The sequence below is a fragment of the Podarcis cretensis genome (genome assembly GCF_951804945.1).
Source record: "Podarcis cretensis genome assembly, chromosome: 6".
NCBI lineage: Eukaryota > Metazoa > Chordata > Lepidosauria > Squamata > Lacertidae > Podarcis > Podarcis cretensis.
The window spans coordinates 8,550,343-8,570,087 of record NC_137175.1 but is presented as its reverse complement, the minus strand read 5'-3'; the positions used below and the strand labels follow the sequence as shown (position 1 = coordinate 8,570,087).

Here is a 19,745-nt window from a genome sequence, read left to right as displayed (position 1 = left end):
CATGTGATCTGACAGTGAGTTTGGAGTAGCCCAATGCAAAAATCCTGAGGATCCATGTGGATCCGTGCTTTGTAACCATGGAGGAGGGAAGGAAGGGGAACCATGGATCCTCTGCTCACGACTGCAGCAGATCCCCCCTGCCACCCGCAGGCATTCGCTCCATAACACGCACAGACATTTCCCCTTACTTTCTAGGAGGAAAAAAGTGAGTGTTATGGTGCAAAAAATACGGTATATCAAGGCATTGTTCCAGATCCCCCTGGCTCTACTGTTCATATGTCTCTAGATCTCAACATGCCCCTGTTGATGTCATCAATGGTATGATGAGATTCTTGGAGACCTTGAATTGTGCTTCACTCTTCTTACTGGAAAACTGAAGCTTAGTTTCCACCACAAAATAACTTAGCGCAGCCACTTAGCTTTCTCCTAAGAACTGGACTTTGCTGTGTGGTGTTCCTTCCAAACTCAGTTGCCAGAGACACTTTTGTAAATAGTAGACAGGGGTGATAATAATCCCCTGTCTTGTTGGTGGCTTATCTATGAAGGCAAATGCAGTCAAACTCAGCCTTTTTAGTTCTCGCTCTTGCCTTTTTTTGGTTTTATCTGTTTCTTGCAAGGTGCAGGCTTTCTGTTCCCAGATAATAGCTTTAGGGATAATAGCTTTAGGGATGGCTTATTACGCTCAGCCATATTTTGGTGCTCAGTCCTACGAAAGAGTTGGGCGCCACCGATGGCCATTGAAAGCTCTGCAAGTGGCCATTTCCAGTCATAGTGCTCAGCACTCGATGGTGCGTTCAAGGTGAGCATCTGAGAACTGAAGTTTGCTCCCCCCACAATCTGATTTGCTTTCAATGAGTGTTGTCGTTCTGGCATCACAGTCCGTTTTCCTCCTGGCCTTCTTAAAACAAAACAAAAAAAACTCACAACAGCTACTGAAGCGATCACGACTAACTGCAGTGTGCTAAACATAGACATAAAGAAGCACAGAGGCAAGACCCAGCACCAGTGGCTCAGTGCTGGAGACTCTGCAGGGTCAGGCCCCAGCAGCTGGAAAGGCTGTAAATGACATGAAACAGAAGAGGAAGGCAAGAGTGGAGTTTGTATGCCTGACAGGGAGCAAGAAGTCAGAGCTAGGGGTCATACGACTCAGGGCTGAGCAGGATACAGATGGGCTGGGCTGAGCTGTCTGAGGAAGAATATGGTCCCTCGGGGGGGGGCACCCCAGTTGTTTTGTCAGTGGCAAGTGTCCCAGAATGAGAGAGTTCTGCAGGCCTTGGCTTGTAGCATACGCTCCAACATTTCTCCAATGAAAATAGGGACGTCCCATTCCATAAGGAGAATTTTACTATTAATACCCCACCTATCTTACAGGGTTGCCCCAGCTACTCTAGTTGCCTTCTAACATATAAAAAAGCATAATAAAACATAAAACATTTTTTTTAAAGCTTCCCTACACAGGATTGCCTTCAGACGGCTTGGGGGTCGGATAACTCCATACCCTCCAACATTTCTCCAATGAAAATAGTGACATCCTAAGGAAAAGAAGGCTGATCGCCGAAGAATGGATGCTTTTGAATTATGGTGCTGGAGGAGACTCTTGAGAGCCCCATGGACTGCAAGAAGTTCAAACCTATCCATTCTGAAGGAAATTAGCCCTGAGTGCTCACTGGAAGGACAGATCCTGAAGCTGAGGCTCCAATACTTTGGCCACCTCATGAGAAGAGAAGACTCCCTGGAAAAGACCCTGATGTTGGGAAAGATGGAGGGCACGAGGAGAAGGGGACGACAGAGGACTAGATGGTTGGACAGTGTTCTCAAAGCTACCAGCATGACTTTGAACAAACTGCGGGAGGCAATGGAAGACAGGAGTGCCTGGTGTGCTCTGGTCCATGGGGTCATGAAGAGTCGGACACGACTAAATGACTAAACAACAACAACAAGGAAAAGTGGGACATTCCGGGATCAAATCAGAAACTGGGACAGCTTCTGTAAATCAGGGATGTCCCTGGAAAATAGGGACACTTGGAGGGTCTGCCTTGGCTGTTGTTATGTGACAACTTACAGAATAGGATTGGCTCTTGTGAATCACCTGACCCAGGCCAGCCCCACAAGGGGCGACATGAGGCAGCAGCCTTGGGGAGTAGATTTTGGCTATCATGAAAGGGCAGCAAATTGCTCGTTATTTAATTTTGTTCTTGTATTTTACTGACGGGGAGAGAAGCTTGTTAAGATTTTCTGCCTCAGGTGCCAAAACAACTTGGCCAGCCTTGAGCGTCAAGTGCCTTAACTTGGGAGTGGGGCGATAAGGCAGCATATGCTATTGTGCCTCAGGCAGCCAAATATCTTGAGCCAGCCCTGAACCTGCCTTTGCAGCCCAGGAAGATCCAGGTCCACAGTGTCTCTTGCCTGCCCCAAAATGCTTGTGGACCTCTCCTTTTCACCAGCATTCCTGCTGGTTCAGAAGGAGTGGGGCTCTGTATCTAATCTAAGGGGCTCTCTGTTTGAGCTCAGTGGTACTCAGCACCCAGCACTCAGTGAACAGCACACTGCATTGCCAAGTTAAAAAAATCCAATTGGTTAGAGCCTCAAGTGATCTACCAAAGTGAAAATGTAACTTATTATGGAGGTTGGGTATGAAGAGGCGAGTTTGAAGACATTCCTTTGAGATATTTCTGTTATTCCATCTCACCAGCCTTTTCAGGGACCTTATAAAAAGAGGACCCACAGGACCAATAACAAAACTCATGAATTACCCAAACTATAAAAACCAGCCAACGGGTGAGTGAACCATTCGTGATCGATGCCCACCAGGAATAAGCATGCACGGGACCTTGTGGGACATGTTAGCGTGCACGGGACCAATGTGAAAGTATTCAGGGAGAGAATTTCTGCAATTTTCAGGGAGCCTCTGCGAAACTTGTAACCCTTTCAGGTACCTTTCCCCTTACTTGCAATATTGTGAAGTGATGAGTTCCCGTGAGGCATTCCAACCCACATTTTCATGGGAACATCAGACCAGTTGCCAGACTTCAACTGCAGTGGCAACTTGATGTTGTTTTTAAGTTGAAGGAAAAGAAGAGGAAACCCCAATGACCTCATTAAAAACCAAAACTTTTATATTCCCCCACCTAAATGCTTGGACATCCCTCCCCATTCTTCCACAACCACTGGAATTCTGAGGGGGCAAAAAATTGGATCACATTTGGCTCAGATCTCTCCCACCAAACCCTGAACTTTTGGAGTCTACCAGACATTGCCCACATGCTTTTAAGCACTTTCAAGTAGAAAGGGAAATGAGATAGTATTAGAGAAGGTTGAACTTCTGTATATGAAACACCCTGATGAAGGACCTGATAGATTTAAGCACCTTGGATATTAAACTTTTCCCCTTAATCCTTGCTTCCCCTCTCCCGCTACTCATAGGTTCAAGCAGGAAATAAGAACTGATTGCAATTTTTAAGCTATCACTTAAGACCAAGGGTGCAGTTGGAAATGTACAGTATGAATGAATGGGCCCATGTTATCATACAAATGTACTTGCAAGGGAGCCACGACTGACTCCATGTGTAAAGATTATGTGGTGAGAAGCCTCTGATGTTAATGACAGGAATTAGCTCTGTGCTGAAATGAAGGGGTGAGATTCCACAAAAAGCTTTGTCAGAAGCAGAAAGGAGCCCTTCAATGATTTTCCTGGGGCCACTGCAAAATAAACTGTTCAGTACATAGAGTAATCCCTGAGAGGCTACAATCCACCATGTGGCCACTACAGGACAAGCTTCCCCCAATAGGTTTTGTTTACTTGTAGCGCCATCATACATATCGAACAGTGATCAGCTACGTGCTGCTATGATTTCATCTTCTACAGTACCTAATCCCTGATTGGCTAGGATCACTTGAGAAGGAACCAAAATAGAGTGGGGAAATGATGTTGAAGAGGCAGCAAAAGAGGAAAATAATTGAGGAAAGTTTGGTTGTGAACAGCTACAAAAATAATAATAATTGAATGAATGTTGCAGGAGTGGGGACACACATAATCTAACATTATTATGATTAATGAGGGTAGAAAACATTCAGCTGTACACTAGTGGTACTAATAAATTGGATCCCGAGTCGTATAACTTTGCAGCAAAAAGGTGCTGATGCAAACAAGTTACTGTTATTCTTTTACTTACTGAAAAATCTGCATCTTCTGCTCTCAAGTGGTCTGCAATATAATGGACCCCCTCCACGGCCAACTTCAAGGCCGGCGACATCAGCAAAAGCTGCTGGTCTTTTGTGCCAAGAGTCTTGCTCCCTTGCCCTGAGGTGCTGGCTGACTCGGGTTTTTTACATTTGCATTTACAGTGAGTGGGTTTGGCTTTGGGCTGCTCCTCGTTGAGATGGCAGCGCTGGGAGGCTGGGGACCCGCTGGATTGCCCATTGGTCTGAGACGACTCCTCTTGCAAGTAGCAATATTGGATGCTCCTCGACCGGCAACGTATGGTCCCTTCTTCTGTTTTCACTGGGCTGCTGTACATCTGCTGGACACTGAGCGACCTGCCTTTGGAGATTGAGCTGGACTGAGAGTCTCCCAGAGGGTGACAGGGAGGTTGGAGGGATGTACAACTGGCCCGAATCGGCTCCGGGTGCAACATGGAATACTGCCCAGATGGTGACTTGCACAGCGGAGGTGGTTTTGCTTGGTCATCGAGATGGGCACAAAAAGAGGACGTGGGAGATTGCTCGTTGCTCTGAGGGCTGTTGGATGACGAGGTAGTGAAGTTGGGTTCTACTTCTGTCTCGGACCAAAAGCGTTGAGAGTTGGCTATCTTGTGCATGGACTCGATGAGCTTCTTGCAGTTGTCCTTCACTGTTGAAGGACGCTTCATGAAGAGAAGGCGTGGGACGACGTCAAGGAAAACCTTCCTCACCCAGTCCGGCATGGTGTGAGTGCGAGGGGAGCGGTGGTGGACATTGAGCACGAAGACAGTGATGATAATGGACAAGGTGACAAAGATCATAGTGAAGAGCAAGTACTCTCCAATCAAGGGGATGACCAATGAGGTGGAGGGGATGATCTCGGTGATAAGGAGGAGAAAGACAGTTAAAGACAGGAGGACTGAGATGCAAAGAGTGATCTTCTCCCCACATTCCGAAGGCAAATAGAAGACTAAGACAGTCAAACAGGAGATCAGAAGGCAGGGGATGATCAAGTTGATGGTGTAGAAGAGAGGAAGGCGTCTGATGATGAAGGAATAGGTGATGTCAGGGTAGATCTCCGAGCAGCACTCATACTTCTTGATGTTATAGTTGCCCACAGCATTGATGATCACCCATTCTCCACTCTCCCAGTAGTCCAACTGGTCTACATGGTGGTGCATGCTCTCCAGATCTATCTTGGCCTTGTCATAAGTCCACGAGCCAAACTTCATGGTGCAGTTTTGCTGGTCGAAGGGAAAGAAGGTGACGTCGATGCTGCAGGAGCTCTTGTAGATGGCTGGAGGCATCCATTTGATCCGCCCGTCGTAGAACAGGTGGGCTTTGGTGAGGTGGGTGACTGCGAAATCCCCATCCGCACTGTGTTAGGAAAGGAGAATAAAACACAGGAAAGAAAAGGATAATCAGTAGAAGGCCTTCTCATGTATTTGTGTTAGCTCAGAAGCAGAGCACTTGCTTTGCACGCAAAAGGTCTCATGTGCAATCCCTGACATTTCCAGGTAGGATAGAGAGAGATTCCTGCCTGAAACCCTGGAAAAACACTTCCATTCAGCTAAGACTTATTTAGGTGGACTCAGTGCAAAGGGAGCTACAGAAGAGGTAAGCGTCTTCTGCAATGCTAACCTCTAGGGTTGCCATATTTTGAAGAGCAAAAAGAAAGACGCTATGATGACTCTCATTTGAAATATCCCTACTGTATGTAGGCTATAGAAGCTGTGATATATTGGTGAGTGGGGCAGGAGAAGAGAGTCTTCAGCCACCAGTTATATCTATGTGTCATCCGAAAATTATAGCCAGAGACATTTTGGCAAATTTTAAAAATCCACCCGGACAAAAAATTTACCCCTGAGAAAGAGGACGTGTCCTGGAAAAAGAGGACACATGGCAACTGTAAACTTGTTAGATCCTCAGGCACAGAATCCTGGATAACATTTTGTTAAAATATAGATTTCCAGAATCTGTTAAATAGCAACTGCATGATGTAGGGTGGCTTGATGTGTTCACAAAGCTACATCGCCCTCTGCCCAAAATACATCTTATGATGACTGGTTGTGTGAACCAGACATAAACAGCAAATAGTAGCAGTAGTAATGATTACTACTGCTGCTAATAGTAATAATCATAACTGCATAAAGCATTTCACAGTTTTCAAAACATACATACACTACCAAACATACATTATCTCAACAATTCCCCCAGCTGCCCACTAAGGAAAGTCAATGTGATGACCAGCACATTATACAAGGGAGAGGTCAGAGACACAGAAATAGTGTCTGCCCTAATGCCAGCTTGGGGTTTAATGGAAAGGGTGAGATGTAAATGGGGATTTACTGATTCAGAGTCCATCCTCTCAGCTGCCACCATGCTGTACTACCATCAGGGTCCCCACAGGAATTGCTGGGTTGGGGAGCAAAATGTGTGCATGTCAAATGATGTCCTATTGATCGAAAGATTGCGATGGAATCTTAATGACCTCGTAGTGTCACACATTATGTCTGCATGCTGTGCAAGTTAATTATTCAGTCTGCTTGAAATGTCTGTCTGGTCTCTCGTCTGGAAAAAATACCACGTCCTGTTCATAATTATAACAGCCAAACCCAAGCCCAGCTGCCAAGACCCAACCACCATTCCCTTCTTAGTTGACCGTGTGCCTATTTTCATCTAACTCTTTGAACTTTTGTGCATGTAAGGTAAAGGTAAAGGGAGCCCTGACCATTAGGTCCAGTCATGGCCAACTCTGGGGTTGTGGTGCTCATCTCGCTTTATTGGCCAAGGGAGCCGGCGTACAGCTTCCGGGTCATGTGGCCAGCATGACTAAGCTGCTTCTGGTGAACCAGAGCAGCGCATGGAAATGCTGTTTACCTTCCTGCTGGAGCGGTACCTATTTATCTACTTGCACTTTGACACACTTTCGAACTGCTAGGTTGGCAGGAGCAGGGGCTGAGCAATGGGAGCTCACCCCATCGCAGGAATTCGAACCACCAACCTTCTGATAGGCAAGTCCTGGGCTCTGTGGTTTAACCCACAGTGCCACCTGCGTCCCTTTTGGGCATATAACTTAGCACAAAACCATTGCACGCTACATTTGGAGAAACCTGATCCTCCATTTCTGCCAAGTTCTCCGTTCTGCCTTCAGATACCCAGAGAAATAATGTGATGCATCCCTGATACCATCCCCCCACCTAGAAAAAGCATACAGTGGTACCTTGGGTTAAGAACTTAATTCATTCTGGAGGTCCGTTCTTAACCTGAAACTGTTCTTAACCTGAAGCACCACTTTAGCTAATGGGGCCTCCCGCTGCTGCCGCGCGATTTCTGTTCTCATCCTGAAGCAAAGTTCTTAACCCGAGATGTTAGGATATTTCCGTTCCACCTTAAAAGGGAGCAGGATGTTTGTGTCACAGCCTGCGTATTTCCTGTTCACAGGATGTTTCTGTTGTGTCTATGCTTTCGTTCTCTCTCTGTGCCTGAACACGCAAGCAGGCAGTCATGTTTTTCTTTTGTTCTGAACAACACTGAATAAACTCCTAAATAATGCTCTCCTGAGTGCATCTTTTGCTGTGTGAAATCTGCTGATAGAGCATGCATCAGCTCTGGAATGTGGCAAGCTATTTTCTGGAGCTCGTGTCCCTAATTGCTGATACTGTATCTACGGGAGATCGATGGATCGTCCGGAGGCGACGTGGGGGCCATGATGGGCTTTATCTCCCTGGCAGTATCCCAACACGAGGTACTATTTCTGGGTTAGCGGAATCTGTAACCAAAAGCGTCTGTAACCCAAGGTACCACTGTAGAACCGTGAGAACATCCCTGCTGGACCAGGCCAAATCATCATCTTGCCCAGTATCCTGTCTCCATAGTGGCCAACCAGATGCCCTTGGGAAGCTTGAAAGCCAGACCTCAGGTCAACAGCACTCTCCCCATTTGTGATGCCCAGCTAGTGGTACACACCAGCATACAGCCTGTGACACTGGAGGCAGAACACAGCCATCATGACTGCTAGTCTGATGACTGATAGTCTCAGCCTCCATGAATTTGTCTACAGTGGACGCTCGGGTTGTGAACGTAATCCATGCGGGATGCATGTTCGCAACCCGCAGCGTTCGCAACCCGCGGGTTGTGATTCGGCGCTTCTGCGCATGCACAAAGCGTGATTTAGTCTTGTGACTCAAAGCACTGCACAGTGGCAACACACAGAAATCTAACAAAAACATGTCTCTCCTGTATCAGTCTCTGCAGCCACAGCAGGCACCGCAACCTTCCAACAGCTTGACCTCACCCCTTAAAATGCACCCATCATCATCATCATCATCATCATGTTGTTGGCTCTTGAGACAGACAAATGCCAACAACATGATGATGATGATGATGATGGCTCTACCTACAGGAAGGGCTAACCCTCCGGGTGCCAGCCTGTAGCAAATGTATCCTCTAATCTGGTCATCAGAATTGACCGCTCACCTACAGTGAAGGAAAGGAGACCATCTAATAGAACGAGCATGGATCAGGGCCCATCTCAATTTCTCAGAAACATTCCGTTCTCGTCATCTTCTCCTGCTGCACCTCTTGTGTGAGTGCACCGCCCCTACCTCTCCTCATTTTCTATGTACCGAGAAACCACCCCACCCCACGTAAAAGCAATCTAATCCTCGTGTTGTGGCTGTCGCATTACATCTGTGCATTGAAGCAACCTGGCAGAGTTGGAAGGGAGGGCGGGGAGGCGGGAATCTGTACTTTTCACAAATGTAACATGGTTTCCCCTTGATGAGTTCTGTCTGGGGAGATGATGGCTGGAAAAACGCGTGGCTTCTATGTGGAGCAGATTTAATAATTTATTTCAAGTTGAAGGCAGAATCTCTCTTTTCTGCCAGCCTTTGCTTTCTGGTGAGAGCTATTGCTTCTGCAAAAGTCTGCAGGGGGAAAAAAGGTTCTTTCCACACTTTCAGTTCTGTTCTGCTACCTTCCCCTGTTCCACTGTGGGTTTAAGCAGGAAATCCAGTCATCAAGCAACATTAACATCCCTTCTCCTTCTTCTTTGGCGATCACTCGTAGCCAAAACCATAAACACGGTTTTAACAATGAGTCCGTAAGTGACTGTGGAGGCCAATTCTGGATCCACACGTCCTTCCACAGTGTGGACATTGGTTTCCGGGCGGGAGCTGATCAGGAAATCCAGTCATCAAACAACATTAACATCCCTATCTGAATCTAATCCCTTTATTCAGTTTGGATGCTCAGTTTGCTACAGCTTTAAATTTCTTGAGTTCCTCCCACCTCCTCCTAGGGTGTTTTTCTCTGCTCTTAAGTGTGGTATTAATATTCATGTCTAGCAAAAGATTCCTGCATTGGAGGGAGTTGGACTAAATGACCCCCATGGTACCTTCCAGTTCTACAGTTCTATGATTCTAAGAAGTACAAAGTTTGGTGGTTATCTAATTCCCAATCCACACACTCGTCTGAGAAGGGTGGACCAGGTATCTCATAAAGGAATTTGCAGGAGACACCAGGTTCAGCCTGTTGGTTTCTATTTCCCTCACTGAGCAGCAACTGCAGTCATGGGACATTGTTTTGCATTCCACAGTCAGAGTTACTGTTGGGTTCCCACGGGAATGGGAGACTGGATGTGACGTTCACTGGTTTCCTGTTTTTCACTGTTTCTCTCGGTGTTCTTTGTTTCCGAGAGGAGTTGCTTCTCTGCTCTCACAGAGGCATGATGCATGTTTGTATTCTCTCAGCATAGACGTGTAAATAAAGTTGAGAATGTGGCACATACTGCTTATCCTTCTGCTGTGTAACGACGCTCTGCTTGGGCTCAAGATATGACAAGCCTGTATCAGCTTCGGCTTCAGATGGGCCGAAGCTGGTCAAAATCTCACACAACCCACAGCACAAAATCTCACACAACCCACAGAGAAGGAATTAAAACATCTATCAAGAACATTGTACTGCTAGATTTCCTGCAGTTGCTAGTGGCAGGGGTGAGGGATACGGTCAGCCTGCTTTTTGCAGGAGACCTGCTGCACATAGCTGTCAACTTTTCCCCTTTTCTTGCGAGGAATCCTATTAGGAATAAGGGAATTTCCCTTAAAAAATGGGAAACGTTGACAGCTATGCTGTTGCAGTGCTCCCAAACTCACTTGTAGAACTGAATGCAACTCCCAGATGGATTACATCTTTCTCAAGATTTGGTGTGTGTTTTCCATGCGCAAAAAACATGCACCCAAAATGGGTATTTCACATAAGCAAAGGGCGCATTTATGTAAGAAGTGTGTGGCTTATATAAAAAGCATGTGCACAATGTGTACAATGAAATGGCATGCAATGGGATTGCGCACAGAATGTAATGGCATACAATAGGATGAAATAGACCTATCATTTGCCTGCAAGACTGAAATGGGTCAGAATTAGCCGCTCGAAACATCCCTGCCACATCAACACGGGATTGGACTCGATGACCTTTGAGGTCACCCCAGCTTTATGATTCTGTGATCATTTTTCCATGTCAGAGGTTCAGGGAGGAGATGGAGGTGGAGGGGAGCAAATGAATGGAAGGAAGTGGCAGCTGCGGCAAACCGCGTTGCTCCAATTTTCTAATACTGGAAGCCATTATTACAAGGCTTGTGGATTTCCTTGCTTTAATCTAATTTAATTTTTTTACATGTGGGGAAAGCATGGAACTGTGAAGAGCACAATGTGAGCAGGAGTGGGAAAGGAGAAACAGGGGGACGAAGGGAGCTTTCACTTTTCATGATCCAAATGAAAAGCGACTGTTCTGGAGAACTTTACATAATTGCTTCCTAGTGTCTCACCACAGGAGGATAAAGGAATTCCTAAAGCAGGTCATTGCCTCCCTTGCATGCTCCCCAGCTGTCTTTTTCTGCTATTAATATCAGACCAGTACACAGAAGCCAGCATTAGAGGTGGTGTTGTCAAAAGCGATCTCCAATGTGCTTCTGGATTTCCACCAGGAGTGGAAAACAACCCTCTGAACCTCCATGGTTTGTATCGGCAAGACAGAATGCGCAAGCGAAAGAGAGGGAAAGGGAGAGGAAAAAATGAGACGTTTGACAGGCAACCAGTCACACCGTAAGATGAAGGAAGAAAAGATCAAGTGTGGGCCTGTGGTTGGACTAGGAAGACCCAGATTCAAATCCTGCCTCAGTACAGATGGGTGAATCCATCATTTTCAGTTTCTCCCGGGTCCCCCTTTCTCCATTCTTAAGTTCAATTCTCCACAGTTCCATGCCAGTGGGTGATTCCTCAGTGCTTCAGTGTGCATTTCTCTTGATATCCTTGTGTGTGTCCAATTAAGTACAGCACTTAAAAAATAGGACGGCCTTAGGTTGACGACCCCTGCTATACAGGGCTGCCTTCAGATGTCTTCTAAAGGTTGTAGAGTTAATTGTCTCCTTGGCTCAAGGGTCAGGTAACTCCATACCCTCCAGCATTTCTCCAATGAAAATAGGGATGCCCTAAGGAACACGGGTGGCGCTGTGGGTTAAACCACAGAGCCTAGGACTTGCTGATCAGAAGGTTGGCAGTTCGAATCCCCGTGACAGGGTGAGCTCCCATCCTTCGGTCCCTGCTCCTGCCCACCTAGCCGTTTGAAAGCACGTCAAAGTGCAAGTAGATAAATAGGTGCCGCTCCGGCGGGAAGGTAAATGGCGTTTCCGTGCACTGCTCTGGTTTCAACAGAAGCAGCTTAGTCATGCTGGCCATATGACCCGGAAGCTGTCTGCGGACAAACGCCAGCTCCCTCCGCCAATAAAGCGAGATGAGCGCCGCAACCCCAGAGTCGGTCACGACTGGACCTAATGGCCAGGGGTCCCTTTACCTTGAAGGAAAAGCAGGGAATTCCAGGATCAAATCAGAAACTGGGATGGCTCCTGTAAATCCAGGACTGTCCCTGGAAAATAGGGAAACTTGGAGGGTATGTGCACTTCATTGTCTTTGGGACTGACAGATGCCAACATCTTTCCTGGTCCTTATGTCCTGCTTTCTAATGTTCCCATTACATTGCATTATCTGTGACATTATAGAACTGTGGCTTTTTGATCTATACACTGCCATGTCCCACCAGATTTCAATCATCCCATGTTGCCGTCCTTTATGCTCATGGGTGCTTCTGTTCCCCGTGAGAGTGACAGGCTGTATGGCAGCCTTGAGAGGGGAAAGTGCTCTTGCTGGATCTATAGCTATTGCGAGAGCAGACTCTTTGCATTGTTGTATTATCTCAGCCTTGGAGTTTTTGGGTCCCTTTGAGAGTGGCCTCAAATCTGTTCCTCAGCTTTAAGTTGGGAATGCTTCCCCCTACTAAACTCATTAATGTGTAGCTCTAATTTCCTCCGTACCCAATATTTGCTGAACAAAGCGTTTCTTTAATTGGAGGATATTGCAATTCGAATGTTAACAGTTGTGCCTCTTTAATGTTTAGCCAGGGGCTAGATGATGGGGGGAAGCTGTATTTGACTAACCTAGTTCTGCTTCGGTTTGTATGCATGCAGGAAGAGCACATTAGCGAACTGATATTTCTGCCCTCGTGTGGACCCTGCGAGGCATTTTAAGAGGAGAGCTTCCCCATGGATTGTACCATGCAACTTATATTTTCAGATGACAGTCAAAGAAATAGACTTGTGATCTGCAATCCTTGATTCACTCACCTGGGAGCCACTCCCATTAAAATCAGCTGGGCTTGCTTTTCTGAGCAGACTTCTACAGGACTGCACTGCAGCAAACAAATTTGAACCCTGATCCCTCTGGTCTGTCCAGTAATCTATTAAGCTCAGTGCATTGGCTCTAATTATTATTCAGTGTGTGTCCCAAGGAGCTCAAGGTGGTGTAGGTGATTCTTCACCTCCCCATTTCACCTTCACAATAACCCTGCGAGGGAGGATTGCTTGAGAGATGGTGACTGGTCCAAGGTTACCCAGGGAGCTTTGTGGCTGAGTGGGGATTTGAACCTTGATCTCCCAGGTCTTTAGTGATGTATGGAAGTGAAAGCTGGACCATAAAGAAGGCTGATCGCCGAAGAATTGATGCTTTTGAATTATGGTGCTGGAGGAGACTCTTGAGAGTCCCATGGACTGCAAGAAGATCAAACCTATCCACTCTGAAGGAAATCAGCCCTGAGTGCTCACTGGAAGGACAGATCCTGAAGCTGAGGCTCCAAGACTTTGGTCACCTCATGAGAAGAGAAGACTCCCTGGAAAAGACCCCGATGTTGGGAAAGATGGAGGGCACAAGGAGAAGGGGATGACAGAGGACGAGATGGTTGGACAGTGTTCTCAAAGCTACCAACATGAGTTTGACCAAACTGCGGGAGGCAGTGGAAGACAGAAGTGCCTGGCGTGCTCTGGTCCATGGAGTCACGAAGAGTCGGACACGACTAAACGACTAAACAACAACAACTTCCAAGTCTTAGTCCAGCACACTACAAAGGTAATGGGTTGTGTTTATTAGCTCAGTCCTGCATGTTTACATGGCGATCCTTCAGGCAAGCTCCCTGCAAGACCTCTGCCCTTCAAGCCTTGCCGAAGCCACAAAGGTAGAGGAATAAAAGCAGGGATTTCTAGCCAACCAGTCAGCGGTCCAGCTCACCACTCTAGGGAGATAGAGTCTATGACACTCCAGGTCTGGTAGCCTGCAAAAGGTTTCTGTTGGCTCTAGAAACAGCACCATTTGTTTCTAAGTGTGTATTTATACAAGCCTGTGCAAATGTTATGCAGATCAGTGTCCTCTTTTATATGATAAGAAGAAGAAGAAGAGTTTGGATTTGATATCCCGCCTTTCACTCCCCTTCAGGAGTCTCAAAGCGGCTAACATTCTCCTTTCCCTTCCTCCCCCACAACAAACACTCTGTGAGGTGAGTGGGGCTGAGAGACTTCAGAGAAGTGTGACTGGCCCAAGGTCACCCAGCAGCTGCATGTGGAGGAGTGGAGACTCGAACCTGGTTCCCCAGATTACAAGACTACCGCTCTTAAACACTACACCACACTGGCTAATGATTATATGTAAGGAGCCACCCAATTAAAGGTGCCAGAACCTGAACTCAAGACCTTCTGCGTGCAGGGATATCTTCCACTGAGCTATGGCTCTTCACCAAGTGGATCCTGCCTTGGACCAGTTCCTCCTCTGCGTCCTGCTTCACTGAGATTTCTTGGCAGTGCATTGTTAATCTGCAGTAAATACCTTGGTATAAATGCCTGCCAAGTCCCCCAGCCGTTCCTACAAATGGAATTGTCTTAATAAACCAAAACACAATGACTTTCGCCTGCTGACTCTGCACTTGTCTGTAAGGAATGGTTTTGGCTGCTGTTTCATAAAGCAAAAAATGCTCCCTCCCTGTTGACAGCAATGAGCAATTTTGGCTGGAGTAGAAGGTGTTCTAGGTGGAGAAAGAGTTGGTGGGAGAAGAGACGGAAGAGGCAAAAAGAGCACAGGGCAAAGGTGGCCCTTTTCGTAATTGAGATCAGTGTGTTGGCACAGGGCAGGGCCAGCAGGTGGAAGAGAGGCCATGGGAAGAATTGACCAAAAGTGTATTCCTTTTCCCAGAATGAGCTTCTAACAGTGTTCAGTGAATATGCATTGTGCTGCTAGAATAAAAAACAGCCCTGCTGGACCATGCCAGTAGCTCATCTCATCCAATGACCAACCAGATGCCCACGGGAAGCCTGCAATGGGCAAGAGAAAGCCACTTCTGATGTAGAAAGGAGGTGGGGTTGCGGGCTTCACCCTTCCACCATGCACGCAGGGGCTGGCTCTCAGCCTCCGCATAATTGAGGGAATCCCCAATCGCGTCATCCCCTGGCCAGCCAATCAGCTGGCTTGGGGGCATGGCCCGCCCCATTTATCACTGGCGCAGCTGGGGATCTCCCTCTTTTCTGCTTTCAGCTGCTCCAGTTTCCCACCCTCCCACCCTTTAAGATTTTCATCTTTGACCTTGCTATGGACCTTGGCTGGTCACCATTAAGGGGCCTGGTAGGAAATTTTTCCACTTGGCAAATTGGCACCAGCCACTTGGTTTTTCGCCTACCTCGTAGCAAATCATCGCAACTTCCTTGGTATTGGCGGTTAGGTATTGGTATTGGTATTGTTATGTAAATGGAAGGGGGGGAAGCGCCATCACCTCCCCCACATATTGAAGGGTAGTCCGATAAAGGATTCTGGGGGGCGTTGCCTTGTCCGAAGCCTAAGGAGGTGAGGGCCTAAGGCACGCCCCCAAGCGGTGACCCCGGGGGAGTTCCTAGTTGATGTGCATCAGCAGGACTCCCCCTACTGGTGGTTAACCCTTCCCGGACTTCAAGCAGACAGGCTGAAGCCAGATAGTCGTTAGGACCAATGCTTAAGCCAATACCGCTCATTACCTGTAACCAATAAAGTTGTGGCCAATTTTAGCCCATTAACCTAAAATATCTATGTTATGTGTCTTTATTTCCACTGGGGGGGGGGGACTTGCCACGCAAAGAGAAGGAGGGGAAAGAGCAATGGGAAGATGCGCACGCCTCCTCTGCACTGGAAGGAGTGCCGGAAATAGTGTTTGTGCATGCGTGGGCGCGCACTCCGGCCCACAGCAGCGTCTGTGGCACCGTGAACCGGCCCAAGCCACAAAAACTTTGCCAACCCCTGCTATACAGGGTCTCTGGCTGTTGTTGAACTACAACTCCCATAATTCCCTAGCTAGTAGGACCAGTGATGGGAATTGTAGTCCAAAAACAACTGGAGACCCAAGTTTGGGAAAACCTCCGGAAAGACCTTGTTCTCCTTCTGGAATAAAGCTGAAGACTGCTTTATTCCAGCAGACTTTTGGGAATTGACTGCTGTTAAGAAAAAGGCTCTTAATGGTGTGTTGTACTATTTGACATGGATTTTCTTTTACATAGTTCAATTACTTTTTGACCACGATGTTTGATATGGTTTCAGCCATGTGTGTTTCCATCTCTTTTTGTTTTAATTTCTCTCAGCTGCCTTGAATTCTGGTTCTGAGAGAAAGGCAGGGTATAAAGAAATAAATAATAAAGATGCAATGACGGAAGCCTCATTGGCATAGCCCTCCATTGGCACAGGCCTTTGCCAAGGTCTAGGGCAGGGCTTGTGTGTGCTGCTATTCACTGAGCCTTCGAACTAATCTAACAGAGCTTGCCAAAGAGAAATCCTTGTTGTTGTTGTTTAGTCGTTTAGTCGTGTCCGACTCTTCGTGACCCCATGGACCAGAGAACGCCAGGCACTCCTGTCCTCCACTGCCCCCCGCAGCTTGGTCAGACTCATGCTGGTAACCTCGAAAACACTATCCAACCATCTCGTCCTCTGTCGCCCCCTTCTCCTTGTGCCCTCCATCTTTCCCAACATCAGGGTCTTCTCCAGGGAGTCTTCTCTTCTCATGAGGTGGCCAAAGTACTGGAGCCTCAGCTTCACAATCCTTCCTTCCAGTGAGCACTCAGGGCTGATTTCCTTCAGAATGGAGGAAGAGAAATCCTACCGCATACTAATTCCCCCTTAGGATATTAATTTGGCTTTAGATTCTTCATGAATCTTGACAAGTATATATACTCCCTGGAACAAGCTTCGCCAGTTACTGATTTAATTTGGTCCTCTAGAGAACGACGGTAGAAGCTTTTGACAATAATGAGCCAAGATGAGAGGATAACTGAACAACTATGGGGATGCGTCCCTGGAAGATACAAATCTCAAATCTCAGTTTCACTTCCCCTCATCTTTATTTCTCCCAGGCAAAAGGAACACGAAAGGCTTCAAGTTGTGTTGTTACGTTTTCTTTATAGTTACGGCCAAACTAGATGTGACCCAGAAGGTCCTGTTGTTGCTGTTGTGACTGGGTGAAGAGGCGTGGTGGGAGGCAGCAGCTGGGGAACCCCCGAGGGAACTCCCGGGGAAGAAGGCTCAGAGCCAGGGGATTGGTGGTGGGACGATGATGAGTGGTCAGAGGGAGGAGAGGAAGCAGACTGGGAGGAGGAGGTGTCAGAAGCTGAAGAGGTAACAGGGCTAGTGAGCTGGGAGAGTCTGTGGCAGAGAGCAAGCCAGACTAAGAGGCAAGAGAGAACGAGACCTACTCCTCAATGAGTACAAACAAGAAGAAGAAGATCTACAGAAGGGGCATGGAAGAGATTTAAGAGCCTTGGACATAAGACTACCAGGTTGATGGACTAGATGGAATGGACAGTAAGGACTGACATAACCCGAGACCAGGAAGAAGGGACGTTGGATGAAAATTGGCAGAGTCTATAAAGAAAAATTTTTATTTTGGGAACTAGTGTAAAATTAATGAATATTAGGGAAAATGTTGGAATGAAACTGTCTGGCTTTAGTAGAAATGATATAAGGAGTTATGTATAAATAAGCATTAAGTTTTAAGCTTTAAGGTATTATACGGTAAGATAAGGTTAAATAAAGTAACGCAAATTGAATAACAGAATATACTGAAAGATGGAAAGGATTTGCTGGGTTAATTAATAGGTAAGGATTTGCTGAAACTGCTAATTGAATTAGAATACAAAAAAGGGAGGTGTGAGGAGGTCAGAGAAACAAGTAAATGAAAGACAAGACATGGAAAGATTGAAATGTTTTTAATTGTTTTTTATTTTTCTGTACTTTATATTTTTTTATCTTCTTTTTCTTTTTCACTTCTGTAACGTTTTTGAAACTTTAATAAATATTATTTTTTAAAAAGAGAGAGAATGAGCGGGGTCAGGAGACAGAGATGCGGCAGGAAGGATTAAAATTTACAGCATGCAATGCGTTAAAGGAAAATGTGATGAAAATGATGTATAGATGGTATATTACACCAGTGAAATTAGCTAAAATGTATAAAATAAGTAATAAATGTTGGAAATGTAAAGAAAAAGAAGGATATTTTTATCACATGTGGTGGGAATGTAAGAAAGCTTCTGGGAAATGATATATAATGAGATGAAAAAGATGTTGAAATATACATTTATAAAAAAAAACCCCAGAAGCATTTTTACTTGACATTGTAGAGGAAGATATTGAAAAACAGGATAGTAAATTGTTTTTATATGCAGTAACAGCAGCAAGAAAAATTTCCGATGAAAGAAGAATGGCAGATGAAATTAATGGAATATGCAGAATTAGATAAGATGACAGGAAGGATCCGAAACCTGCGGAACCAGAGATTCTCAGAGGACTGGAGTAAATATTTGAACTATCTGAAAAGCGACTGTAATAAACTGATTACGCTAGTAGGACTGCAAGAAGTTTTGTAAGGAGGATTATGCGAAATATTGCAGAGAAGCTTATGAAAAGAGTTATCAGTTAAAGACAATTAAAAGTAAAAGAGAAATTAAGAAATGTAGATTAAGTGATAAAGACTGAAAGATCTTCAGATGCGGTTGATGGAAGTCCAAAATACTGTATAAGATAAGAAAGTATGTTATATGATTTTTGGAAATTATGTGTGTGTGTGTGTGTGTGTGTGTGTGTGTGTGTGTGTGTATGAATGAGAGAGAGATGAGATAGGCTGCTGAAGAATCTAGGGATTCACCCCCTTGAGACCAGCTCCACCCCATCCCCCATCCTCCAAGAACATGCAGCGAAATGAAGAGGGCAGAGCAATGAGAGGAAAGATGAAGGAACCTTAGGCTGATGGGAAAGGAACTGGCATAGAGCTTTAGAGAGCGGTGGGAAGGCAAGGACCTTCATTACCCACAACTGGGGGCAAGACCTACTGGGAAGGGATGATGTGACCACTAGGACCAAGCTGCTTTGTTTCTTTGAACAAAAAAGTTAACTTCAGGGACATCAGGTGCTTTATGGTTTTCTTGCTGACCTACACCTGACTCCAGCTCCTGACAGGTTGTGGTTTTACCAAACTTCTGAGACGTTTGTGCACATGGATGCAAATTTCATCAGAACAGCTGCAGCGGAAAGGGTTCCCTGTGGGGCAGTTGTCCACCCGAAGCTGACCTCCTTGAACCACCCTTTTCCTCACAAGAGGAAATACATAGGAATCCTGTATCTTTCTGCACAGGTGGAAAAGAAGTTGGGGGAGGGAGAATGGTTGTGATAAGATAAAACTCTTTTGAATTTGTTTCTTCCATTTCCCCCAACTCCGTCTGCCGGCCAACCATACGTAAGCAATCTATGGGCAAAGAGATTGCGTTTGAAAGGGAAGAAGAAGAAAAAAAATTGGTTCTCATGGGTGGGATGTAAGGCTTTTGTAGTGCTTACCAGTAGTGGCTGGTGTCCATTGGGAAGGAGAGTATGGAAGGCAAGGAGACAAGTAGAAAGTGGAGCCAGAGTCTATAGCAGGGAGAGCAACTCCCTGATTGGTTTCAAATAAGATGCCAGGCAGGTGGGGGTCAGGTAAGAGCAGATTAAGGTGGGTGGCACAGTACCCTGTTTGCCCTTATAGATCAGCCTCCATTGGTTCTTACTTTACTTTCTATTATTATTATTATTTGTTGTTGTTGTTTAGTCATTTAGTCATGTCCGACTCTTCGTGACCCCATGGACCAGAGCACACCAGGCACTCCTGTCTTCCACTGTCTCCCACAGTTTGGTCAAACTCATGCTGGTAG

The 19,745-nt window shown here is 46.1% G+C and overlaps 1 protein-coding gene across 3 annotated transcripts in view; it reads right to left on the bottom strand.

Moving 5' to 3' along the window:
- CHRNA4 (cholinergic receptor nicotinic alpha 4 subunit) overlaps positions 1 to 19,745 on the bottom strand; it is a 98,263-nt gene that overhangs the window by 23,028 nt on the left and 55,490 nt on the right. For 2 of the 3 annotated variants that reach the window (XM_079979272.1, XM_079979273.1), the window contains exon 5: positions 4,173 to 5,556. In XM_079979272.1, the coding sequence (XP_079835398.1) occupies positions 4,173 to 5,556 (1,384 nt within the window). Of the gene's footprint in view, positions 1 to 4,172; positions 5,557 to 7,958; positions 8,057 to 19,745 lie in introns of those variants that run through there. The other variant, XM_079979274.1, reaches the window with a different exon arrangement.